Consider the following 12,925-nt stretch of genomic DNA (forward strand, 5'->3'; position numbering starts at 1 on the left):
CCCCGTCCCCAGCGCCGCGCGCCCTTCCCCAGGGCCCCGTCCCCAGCGCGAGCCTCCAGGAGGAAGCAGCAGTCACCACGCGGGGACAGACGGGGAGAGCTCCAGCCCGGGCCCAGCAATCAGAGTTCGTGGGCCACAGGGACGCTAAGTCTTCTGCACCAAACCAGCAGAGAAAACTAAAAACTGGAAACGCTTCCATGGATAAAAATTCAGCCTGTCCCCCACAGCAACAACAAACCTCCAAACCAGGAAACAGAGACTCCCGTGAACAACCCGCCAGGATAAATTCCACACCCTCCACCAGTGTTTCAGGCTACGGGGTGGGGTGTGCGGGGAGGTGGCGGAGACCCATGTTGAATCAGAAATTCAAGGACTAAGTGCAGAACTGGACCCTCATGGGGTGCGTCTAAATAGAGCATTGAGGAAAGTGCGTTAGTGCTTGGCCGGGGCTGGCAGGGGGTGGATGAGGCGCACCTCTGGGTACAGGAAGTGCTTTTTGGGGAATGACCATGTTCTAACATCAGATGGTAGTGGTGACTGGTGATTGCACAGCCCTATAAATTTGCTATAAAACAATGAATTGCACATTTTAATAGGTGAATTGTATGGCATGTGAATTATACCTCAATGAAGCTTTTATATAAAATTGGGTCGATTAAACTAAAAAAAGAAATTTTAAGAACAGAGAAAATTGGCTGGGCGCGGTGGCTCACGCCTGTAATCTCAGCACTTTGGGAAGCCGAAGTGGGCGGATCACGAGGTCAGGAGATCGAGACCATCCTGGCTAACACACTGTGAAACCCCATCTCTACTTGAAAAAAAAAAAAAAAGAGAGAGAGACACAAAATGGGTTGGGTGTGGTGGCTCATGCCTTTAATCTCATCACTTTGGAAGGCTGAGGTGGGGGGTGGATTGCTTGAGCCCAGCAGTTCGAGACCAGCTTCGGCAACATGTCAAAACCAGTCTCTACCAAAAATGAAAAAAGTAGCTGGGTGTGGTAGTGCGCACCTGTAGTCCCAGCTACTTGGGAGGCTGAGATACAAGGATTGCTTGAACCTGGGAGGCAGAGGTTGTAGTGAGCTGAGATTGAGCCACTGCACTCCAGCCTCAGCAACAGAGTGAGACCCTGTCTCCAAAAAAAAAGGAACAAAATATATGAAAAATGAAGGCTAAATTACAAGATCCTTAAGAGAAAATAGATTTTAATTAAAAATGTAATAAGGGACATTGAAGAAAGGAAAATAGAAATTATATAATGAAGTGAAAAGGTAAGTTAGAAAGACTAAGAAAATCTTACCTATGTAGAACTGGAGTCTTTAAAATAAAACAAAACAAAACAAAACAAAACCCACAATGGACATAGCTAGTATTTAAAACCGCAATCCAAGAAAAATTTCCAGAAATGAAAGCAGATCTGTTTCTACACACTGAAAAGCACCATCAGGTCAACCTGAAGGCAGATCCTGGTGAAACTATTAGACTTCAGCAATAAAAAATAATTCTCAGAGTCTCCAGGCAAAAAGGTCACAAAATTTACAAAGGCAAGATTCACTGTGCACCGGACTTCTCAAAACAGTCACACGAAGTGGCGACAGACAGCGCACGGACCAAGAACTTCCCGCACAGCCAGAGGCTTCCTCCAGCCTCAGGCTCCAGGAACGCAGTTCTGACGAGCGCGGCCTCACAGAGAGCTGTGGCTCCAGCCACACGGGGACCAGACACCCGGCCAGCCGCGGCGGTGGACGCCGGATGTGACTGCAGGTGGGAGACTACGGGACAAGGGTGCAAGACTAGTATATGGATGTTCATCCTCGGACCTAAGTAGAAACCGTGTAACAAAAGGGCCAGGGCCCACCGGTGGCTCACCCCTGTCATCCCAGCACTTTGGGAGGCTGAGGCGGGTGGATCACGAGGTCAGGAGTTCAAGACCAGCCTGGCCAAGATGGTGAAACCCTGTCTTTACTGAAAATACAACAATTAGCCAGGCGTGGTGGCAGGCGCCTATAATCCCAGGTACTCGGGAGGCTGAGGCAGGAGAATGGCGTGAACCTGGGAGGTGGAGCTTGCAGTGAGCTGAGATCCGGCCACTGCACTCCAGCCTGGGCGACAGAGCGAGACTCCGTCAAAAAAAAAAAAAAAAAAAAGGAGGACAGGAGGACAGGAGGACAGGAGGAGGGGAAAAGGAAAAAAAAATAGGAAACCAACAATCTTATTGACTGTTGTGTGGGCAACATATGGGGGATTCAAGGTGTTTAGAAAAGGGTTAAGTACACAGATAACCACTAGACCAAAATGCAAACCTTCAATGTGCAGAGAAATTTAAAAAGTCAAAAGCAGGTGATGGCTCCAGGCTGTCCGTGGCTGAGCAGCCAGCACCTTCAGAGGAGACTGTGTGCGGCCAGAGCCTGGGGAAGTGGTGCTGCAGGGGCAAGGAGGGCAAGGAGGGCAAGGAGGGCATGGAAACCCGAAGTCCCGGCCTGGAGGGGCTGAGGGCAGAATCCGGGACAAGCAGTGCACCTGGGGGCAGCACTGGTCCCAGACAGAGAGACCAAAACGGGAGGGAATATTCACAAAGTAAACATCCAGCAGGAGCACCCGCAATCCAACAACGAGAAGACAACAGGCCGATGAGCCGGACACACCACAAAATAACACAGAAGCTGCCCGTCACCACGTGAGATGTCCTTCAACATCGTTAGCCATCTCGAAGTGCAGAATGAAAGCACAGGAGGAAACCACGAACTCCAACTAGAACAGGCAAAGTTAAAAAGTTGACAACACCAGCCGGGCGCAGTGGCTCATGCCTGTAATCCCAGCCCTTTGGGAGGCCGAGGCGGGTGGATCACCTGAGGTCAGGAGTTCGAGACCAGCCTGGCCAACATGGTGAAACCTGTCTCCACTAAAAATACAAAAAGTCAGGTGTGGTGGTGCGTGCCTGTAATCCCAGCTACTGGGGAGGCTGAGGCAGGAGAATCGCTTGAACCCGGGAGGCGGAGGTTGTGGTGAGCCAAGATTGCATCATTCCACTCCAGCCTGGGAGACAAGAGAGAAACTCCGTCTCAAAAAAAAAAAAAAAAAGTTGACAACACTAAGGTCTGGCGAGGGGCTGGTGAGGAGTTTGAGGGACGGGAAACTTCTCATGCAGACGGCGGGGACGGGGGCCCAACGGCGGCGCCCGGGGGACCTGTCTCACAAAACCGAACACGCGCCTGGCCTCGCTTGCATCCAACCCTAGGAACGTGCCCCACAGACAGGAAAACGTCTGAAGCGTGGCTGTTGTGCCGGGTGGTGGTTTGAGTCCTTCCTGTGGCAGTGATAAGCTTCCTTCAGGCCAGACCTGCCCTCAGAAACCTGTTTTCACTTTGTCTCGTTCTGTTAGAAATGGGGTTTCCTGGTGCTGCCCAGGTTGGTCTTGAACTCCTGGTCTCAACCGATCCTCCTGCCTTTGCCTCTTGTGCTCGTGGGACTACAGGCATCAGCCCCTATGTCCGGCTATAAACCTGTTTCGAACCAAGAAAACATCAGGTTTTTTCTTATTTAAGGGCCTATGATGGTCGCCCACAGACGACTCCCTACCAAAGGTGGGTGTCTTCAGGCGCTGCCACGCACACCTCCAGATCTCAGATTCACCTGCCCTCCCATCCTTCCTCTGTGAACGCAGAAGTGGATGCACTTTCCAGTCAGGAATCTCCCTGTCTCGCATGTTTCGGCTCCTGGCGACCGTTTCTGCAGCCCCCTTGGCCCTGGCTTGGCCTCCCAGTCTGGCTGCCTCAGGGTCCGCACCACCCACGTCCACCCGGTTGGTCCCCTGCTGTTCTGGCCGCCTGCCCTTCAGCTGCTCCACCCCGGGGCCCACAGAGAGGGAGCTGAGGATCAGCCCCACACCGAGCGTCTGGCTCAGGGCGCCCTGTGACTTCTGCTCTTCTCATTTCTCTGGAGAGGACTTGGCAGAAGCCAAGGAAACACTGTCCATCCCCGTCTCGGTGGCCGACACTGCTGTTGTCCCTGTCACCCGAGGCCTCCTCAGGCCCCAAAGCCCTCACTTGCTCCAGCCATGGCCCCATCACAGCTCTAATCCCTGAGCCCCAGGCCCTGGCCCCCAGCCCTGATCCCTGGTCCTGATCCCTGGTCCCCAGCCCTGATCCCTGGTCTCTGGTCCTGATCCCTGGTCTCTGGTCCTGATCCCTGGTCCCTCGTCCTGATCCCTGGTCCCCAGCCCTGATCCCTGGTCTCTGGTCCTGATCCCTGGTCCCCAGCCCTGCCTGATCCCTGGTCTCTGGTCCTGATCCCTGGTCCCTCGTCCTGATCCCTGGTCCCTGGTCCTGATCTCTCGCCCCTAGTCCTGACCCCTGGCCCTGATCCCTGGCCCCTGGCCCTGGTCCCTGGCCCCTGGCCCTGATCCCTGACCCTGGCCCTGGTCCTGATCCCTGGTCCCTGGCCCCTGGCTCTGATTGCTGATCCCTGGTCCCTGGCCCTGATTGGTCCCTGGCCCTGATCCCTGACCCCTGGCCCTGATCCCTGACCCCTGGCTCTGATCCCTGGTCCCCAGTCCTGATTGCTGATCCCTGGCTCTGATCCCTGGCCCCTGGCCCTGATCGCTGATCCCTGCCTGGCCCTGCTCTCTGGTCTCAGAACAAGGGAGGGATGGGCTTTTCCTTGAGGAGCTCCCCATCCAGGCTGCGGCCTCATGCACTTCTGAATCCTGAGGTTGCTCGGCCACGGTTTAAGGATGATAAGATCCTGAAATCAGGCTGGATGTGGTGGCTCCTGCCTGTGATCCCAGTGCTTTAGGAGGCTGAGGCGAGCGGATCACTTGAGGCCAGGAGTTTGAGACCAGCCTGGCCAACATGGTGAAACCCCGTCTCTACTAAAAATACAAAAATTAGCCGGGCGTGGTGGCGGGTGCCTGTAATCCCAGCCACTCGGGAGGCTGAGGCAGGAGAATCGCTTGAACCCAGGAGGCAGAGGCTGCAGGGAGCTAACACCACTACACTCCAGCCTGGGAGACAGAGAGAGACTCTGTCTCAAAAAAAAAAAAAAATCCTTAAATAAGTGTTTCCCCTGGAATATCTTCTGTTAACCATTTCCCACACGGCTTCCTGCCGGCCCCAGCGACGGCCGCGCTTCCTGGCCGCACCTGCTTGGAGCTACACCCACCGCCATTGGTGTCTCGGAGATTAACTATGGGGAGCTGCAGGCTGAGAGCCTGCCCCACCTGGGAAAACACGGCTCTGCCCCGTCTGCACCCCAGAGACCTGGACCATGAGGGACACCCAGGCCAGGGTCCAAGGTAGCGGGGCAGTGGGGACCCTGGTGTGGCCAGGCCCACGTGAGGCTCCATGTGGCCCCTGTGAGCTGCTGAGCGCCTGACCCTGTTGTCCCGATGAGGAAGCCGAGGCTCAGGGCAGGACAGACGAACCTGGTCCCTGTCACAAGAGTAGGAGGTGGAGGCTAAATCTTAGTCACTGGCCTGGGGTCTCTGGACCCCCCAGGAACCCTGTGCCAGGACCCTCCACTGGTCTCTGTGTCCAGTCTCCCTGCAACTAGAGACCAGCATGGGCAAATGTGGCCAGCTCTCTGCTGGTGACACCCCAGCCCTGGGCTCCTCAGTCCCCACAGGGAGGCAGAGGCTAGAGCCGGCCCGGTCTGGACATGGACGCTTTCAGGCGCACCCTGACAGGGAGGACGGGCAACACGGACGCCTGCAGGTGCACCCCCACGGGGAGGATGGGGACACAGACGCCTGCGGGTGCACCCTGGAGGGGAGGACGAGGACACAGACGCCTGCAGGCGCACCCCTGAGGGGAGGACGGGCAACATGGACGCCTGCAGGTGCACCCCGCACGGGGAGGATGGGGACACAGACGCCTGCGGGTGCACCTCGGAGAGGAGGACGGGGACATGGACGCCTGCAGGCGCACCCTGGAGGGGAGGACGAGGACACAGACGCCTGCAGGCGCACCCCTGAGGGGAGGACGGGGACACGGATGCTTGCAGGTGCACCCCGGAGGGGAGGACGGGGACACGGATGCCTGCAGGTGCACCCTGGTGAGGAGAATGGGCTCCTCTTCGTCCTCTATCGTCCCAGAGACAGCTCTGCAAACAGCTTCTGTGTCCTGTGCTTTCCCACACACAGCTTTTAAACCAGGATGGTCACCTGGAGCCGCTGTAGGTCAGGTGCAGATGCTCGGGGCATCCACAGCCTTCACGCAGAAACCCCCTGCTTTCAGCAAAACAACTGAGATGCTGGCGGGTGCCAGGAGGGGCACCAGGAGGGCCACCGGGAGGACCCTCGGGGCAGGGGTTTCCTGAATCTCCAGAGCCCCGGAGGCATGGCGGAGCGGAGGGTGGCCAGTGTGCGGAGCCCACACATAGAGGACAGGGACCCAAGCCCAGGGGAGGGACCCGATTCCCGCCTCTTGGCCCTTACCTGACCTCCCTCGTCAAAGGGGCCCACGTGGGAAAACCAAGCTCGCGAACAGAACCAGGTGGGCATGATCACCGTTGGACCATTTGCGGTGAAAACCTAGGAGCAATTAACGTTGACAGAGTTAGCAGAAAAGAACAGCTTGTCACAAACAACCTACAGTTTATTTCCACAAAGTGTCACGAGACAGTGACAGACGAATCCGTGTCCCTTCTCCATAGGGACAGGGGCTCAAGGGGCTTCATGACAGAGCTGACGTGTCTGGGCCCCACGGCTGAAAGATGAGAGGAGGAGGCAAGGGGAGACCAGCGGCCAAACCCAGTCCCACCTGCAGGCCTCACTCCCGAGCTCACTGGCTGTGCCTCACCAAAAGGACTCCTCTCTGCTTCTGATAGACGGAAAAGTTTTCTGTGAAAATCCAAAGTAAACATGCTCCTTTTAATCAGGAGAAAACCATGAAAGAGCATAAAAGGATACGGAGAATAATGAGATAACTTGGATGAAACACACGAGTCCTGGAAAGATGTAAACCATGAAAACTGACTCAAAAAGAAATAGAAAATATGAATCACTAATAAGTAAGCGGCAAGAGAAGACCCCACAAAGAAAAGCCCAGCGCCAGACGGCTTCCCTGAATTCTAGCAAATGTGCAAAGAATTAATACCAATCCTTCAAACTCTTCCAAAAGTAGAGGAGGAGGGAACGCTTCCCAGACGATTCTGAGGCCACCACTACCCTGACACTAAAGCCAGACAAAAATCCTACAAGAAAACAACAGGCCGACACCCCTTGTAAATACAGAGGCAAACGAAAAAACCCCAGCAAACGGACTCCATCCTAGAGAAAGGACCCACCACGGCTGAGTGGACTCACCTCATGACTGTAAACATGGGTCAACATACGAAAATCAGCGGAATCCACCAACCACATTAATGCAATGAAGGTCCAAACCCACATGAGCATCTCAACAAACTCAGAAAAACCACCATTCCTTGACAACACTATCCAACTCTGGGATAGAAGAGAGCTTCCTTCACCCGATGAAGGGCACTTACAAAATCCCCACAGCCAAGGTCACACTTCAGTGGTAAATACCGAAAGCTTCCCCTAAGGTCAGGGACAAGAACATCTCACCACTTCTACTCCACACCGTGCTGGGGGTTCTCGCCAGAGCGGCTTGGCAAGAAAGCAAAACAAACAATATCCAGCTTGGAAAGGAAGCAGTCAAACCGTGCCTGTGTGCAGACGGCATATGCTCCCGTGAGTGGGAAACCCGGGGTAATACAGACAATACACACACTCAGACACTTACACACACACACTCAGACACGCACACATGCACTCACATTCACACGCACACACAGACATGCACACATGCACTCACACAAGACACACACACATGCACACACAGACGCACACACATGCACTCACACACGCACATATGCACACAAGCATGCACACACAGGCACACAGACACACAATGCTTTTGCACACATGTACACACACATGCACTCACACACGTGCACACACGCACACATGCAGACGTATACACATGCACTCACACATACACCCGCACACATGCACTCACACATGCATACAGATATGCACAATGCACTCACATGCATACAGATATGCACAATGCACTCACACACTTGCCCACATGCACACATTCTCACACATGCACACACACAAACACATGCAGTCAGACACGCACACACATGCACTCACACACTTGCCCACACACATACATTCTCACACATGCACACACACACACGTGCAGTCAGATGCACACACACATGCACTCACAGACATTGCACACACATGTACTCATACACTTGCCCACACACATTCTCACACATGCGCACACACTACACAGATGCATGTACACACATGCACTCACACACATCTCACATGCATCTCACACATTCTCACACATGCACACACATGCAGTCACGAACGTACTTACATGCACTCATACACTTGTGGACACACTCTCACAGACACGCATACATACGCACTCAGACACACTCGCACACACTCACATGCACACACACTCAGACACACTCGCATACACACTCTCACATGCACAGGCTTTGTTTCATTTCAGATCATTTGTATTTCTATACCTTCAGGTTCACTACGTTTTTCTTCTGTAATGTCTAATTTACTGTTAATTCCATCCTGTGTATTTCTTATCACAGACATGGTAGATTTCATCTCTATTAGTTTCATCTGAGTCTTTTTCATATCTCCATTTATCTACATAAAATGTTCAATTTTTCCTCAATCTTTCTGAACATATAGAATACAGTAAGTGTTTTAATATACGTCTGCCACACACTTGTTAGGATTAACACAAATTTAAAATGTTTTTCATTATAGGTTGCATTTTCCATCTTCTTTGCGTGTCTGACTTACTCATTTTTATTGCAAGGCAGACATTGTGAGTTTTATCTTGTTGGTGCTGGGTATTTTTTGTGTCATATAAACATTCTTGAACTTTGTCCGGGGACACAGTCACTTGGAAACAGTCTGTTCCTTTTGGTTCTTCCTCCCCTCCCAGCATCGCCAGGTCAGGCTGCAGCATCATTTGGTCCAGGGCTGACTGCTCCCAGTCCCCTGCATTCACACCCAGTGCCTGCGGACTGTGAGGGTCCCAGTGCAGTGGAGCTCTGGGCGCTGTCCCTCTGATCTTTTCAGGTGCTTCTTTTCCTGGCCTCAGGAAGTTTCTTCACACACTGGTGAGTACTGGGTTTTAGGAGGTGGTGCCTCTCTTTTCCCCTCTGGGATCTTTCTGCCTCTGTCGGGGTGGGAGGCTGTCAGCTACATGGTCCTTCATTACCCTAACGTGACTTAGAGACGAGACACTGTGCAATGCCTTGGGCTTCTTTTTAATTACTTGAAAGGGGAAAAACATAGATTTGAAAAGTGACAAAAAGAGAACAGAGAAAAAAATTACGGAATAAAAGTTTAAAAACCTTCATAATGAAAGGAGAAACCACTAAGGCAGGAATACAAATTAAAATCAAGACTCCCTGTTCCTCTTGTTTCTATTTTTTAATTTTTGTGGGTACACGGTAGGTGTAATCGTTAAGAGTCACTGATTCTTAAACTCACTTTTCCTCGAAGAAAGGAAACATTCCGAAACATTTTTTGGAACTGTGCTGGAATCCTCTGTAAAGGGGCGAGAGTGAAGTTAAACTGTCATGAATTCTACAGGGAAAAAAAGGCCAGGAGTTTTCCATTTAATGTCACACATATCCGGTGACTTCCTGTCTGGACAGAGCTAGGAAGCAGAAGGCACCAAAACACGCCAGTGGCCACGACGGTCAGCTCACCCCACCCCGGTGAACCTCGGGCCCGACGTGGCCCCAGCCTGTGGAAAAGCCAAGCCCTGCACGCGTCGTACCGAGAGCTGCCTCGTCCCCGCCCGCGAGCCGCGGGCTCGTGCTCCTGCTGGCTTTCCACAGCCACACTCTGCTTACCGCGGGTCCTCACCCTCACTGTGCGTCTGATCCCTGGGAGGCCTGCGGCTCCATCGAGGTGCCTGACCCGCGCTCAGTGATGCTCTGGGCCGCTACCCAGGATCTGGTGAGATCCTTAGCAACCGTGTTAAGAGCTCTGGGGAGAAAGATCACCACAAAATGCAGAGTGCAGAACTAAACAGAAGAGCTAAAACTATAAAACTCTAGAAGAAAACATACGGGGAAAACGTCCTGACATTGGATTTGGCAATGATTTCTTAGATGTCACAAAAGTACAGGTAACAACAACAACAACAAAAACAACCGGATAAACAGGAGTATACCAACATTTAAAACTTCTGTGCATCAAAGGACACGTTAAAAAGACGGAAAAAGTAGTCCACAGAATGGAAGAAAATATTCGCAAACCATGTATCTGATAGAGGTTAATATCTAGAATATATAAAGAATTCCTATAGTTCAACAACAAAAAACAGCCCAATTATAAACATGGGCAAAAGACTTGAACAGACATTTCTCCAAATAAGATATACAAATAGGCAATAAGTACACATGAAGACACTGAACGTCACTAATGATTAGGGAACTGTAAATCGAAACCACAGTGAGATGCCACTTACATCCATTCAGAGGCTACTATCAAAAAAACAGAAAGCAACACCTGTGCGTGAGGACGTGGAGAAACGGGAACCCTCACGTGTTGCTGGTGGGAATGCAACACGGCATAGCCGCGATGGGAAAACAGTGTGGTGGCTCCTCAAACAATTGCACATAGAATTACCATAGGATCCGGCAATTCTGCTTCTGGGTGTGTGACCCCAAAAAGTGAAAGCAGGGTCTCCAAGAGCTCTTCATACACCCACATTGCCGGCAGCATCATTCACAGTAGCCAACGGGAGGAAGCAGCCCCAGCATCCGCTGACAAATGAATAAACAAAGTGTGGTCTCTTCAGTCTCCAAAGGGAAGGAAGATCTGACACTTGCTAGGACAGGGATGAACCCCACGGACACTTGCCGAGCGACATATGGACCCCGAGGATGCCGTGCTGACGTATGGACCCCGAGGACACCATGCGAGCGACATACAGACCCCGAGGACACCGTGCCAACATATGGACCCCAAGGACGCCGTGCTGAGCGACGTACGGACCCTGAGGACGCCGTGCTGACGTATGGACCCCGAGGACACCGTGCCAACATATGGACCCCAAGGACGCCGTGCCGAGCGACGTACGGACCCCGAGGACGCCATGCCGAGTGACGTACGGACCCCGAGGACGCCGTGCTGAGCGATGTATGAAGCCCGAGGATGCCGTGCCGAGTGACGTATGAAGCCTGAGGAGACTGTGCTGAGTGAAATTCGCCGTCACACAGATGCGAATACTGCATAATGCCACTTCTATGAGGTCCCTAGAGTCGTCACATTCACACAGAGTGGAGGCCTCCCGGGGCTGGAGGGAGGGAGACAGGGCTTCAAGGGGACAAAGTTTCAGCCTGGGACGATGAAAAAGTTCTGGACAGCAGCGGTGTGTACACAGTAATGTACATGTACTTAACGCCACTGAACTGTACGCTCAAAATGGTTAAGATGGTACATTTTATTCTATGTGTATTTTATCATCGAAAATAAAAATAATTTTAAAAATGCCAACAGCAGTTGTGGTACTAACCTCAACCCATCCCCCCAGGACCTTCCCAGGAGACCCCCACTCTGCTCCGCTGCCCCGAACAGCAGCCTGTCTCCTGTCCAGCCATGAAGAAGCTCGACCTTGCCCAGTAGTTGACGGCCACTGTGGGGAGCCCCTCAGCCACCCAGACCCCGTCTTTGGGCCTCCCTGGGAGCACAGAAGGGGAGCTGCACCCTCCGGTGGCCAAGCCCAGGTCCTTCCCATGTGGTCTCTGAGGAGCAGGGGTCCCCGGCTTGACTCTCCTTCCCCTGGAACCCCGGGCCTCCCGTCTGCCACCGCCCCCACACCCACTGTGTTCTCTCCAGAGCCAGGAGCTCTGCGTGTACAGAGACAGCGTCTCCTTAGCCCTCAGGAACCAGCACAAGCTCATACCTTGTAGAGGCTCAATCAGTGTCTGTGGAGTGAACAGCAAACACAATACCATCTACGCCAATTTCACCCACACGCGCTTCAGCCCTAGAGCATCATTAAAACATCCTGATGTGTCCAGAGCCCCTGTGAGTTTGATTTTAGAATGAAGGGCTCTCGTCAGGCCAGGGGCCAATAGATAACAAATGACCGGGTTCTACTAGATTCCGAAAGTGCCAGTGGAAGAGCACACAAGAGACAGGCTGGAAAAATAAACACAGACACAAAAATTAAACGATTAACCCAGCAATTCCACTCCCAGGCATTTACCCGAGAGAAGCGAACACACACGTCCACAGACGCCTTGCATGTGACTACTCAGAGCAGCCAGAAATAAGAAACCAAAGTCCACTGGCCAGAGGCGGGCACAGGGCAGGGGCGCACTCGTGCCACGGGACACCAGGGAGCAGCCGACGGATGAGGCAGCAATGCCGGGACCCCCAAAAACACGCCAGACAGAAGCAGCTGGGCATGCAGGAAACAGACGCCACAACGGTACGAGACGATGAACAGAGTCTGTCTTGCCTCACAAAAGACAGTTGTGAGGCAGAAAATTCTAAAGAGCCAAAAAAAAAAAACCCAAAAAACCAAAACCAAAAACAAAAAAAAACTACTAGATATCAGCAGCTTTAGCCAGTCTGCAGGATACAAAATGAATACGTAAAAGTGGCTGTATTTCTACAAACAAGCAACCAACAATTGGAAACTGAAATGTGTAACCCTGGGCCGGGCATGGTGACTCACGCCTGGGTCCTTACCATGTGGTCTCTGAGAAGCAGGGGTCTCCGGCTTGACTCTCCTTCCCCTGGAACCCCGGGCCTCCCGTCTGCCACCGCCCCCACACCCTCCTGTGTTCTCTCCACAGCCAGGAGCTCTGCACTTTGGGAGGCTGAGGCGGGCAGATCACCTGAGGTCAG

General features: G+C 52.8%; 1 protein-coding gene across 1 annotated transcript in view; it reads right to left on the reverse strand.

The window, feature by feature from the left end:
* B3GNTL1 (UDP-GlcNAc:betaGal beta-1,3-N-acetylglucosaminyltransferase-like 1) overlaps positions 1-12,925 on the reverse strand; it is a 146,139-nt gene that overhangs the window by 41,569 nt on the left and 91,645 nt on the right. The window contains exon 4 of the mRNA XM_011970204.1: positions 6,431-6,526. Within this exon, the coding sequence (XP_011825594.1) occupies positions 6,431-6,526 (96 nt within the window). The remainder of the gene's footprint in view (positions 1-6,430; positions 6,527-12,925) is intronic.

The sequence above is a fragment of the Mandrillus leucophaeus genome, unplaced genomic scaffold (assembly GCF_000951045.1).
Source record: "Mandrillus leucophaeus isolate KB7577 unplaced genomic scaffold, Mleu.le_1.0 Scaffold1, whole genome shotgun sequence".
Classification (NCBI taxonomy): Eukaryota; Metazoa; Chordata; class Mammalia; order Primates; family Cercopithecidae; genus Mandrillus; species Mandrillus leucophaeus.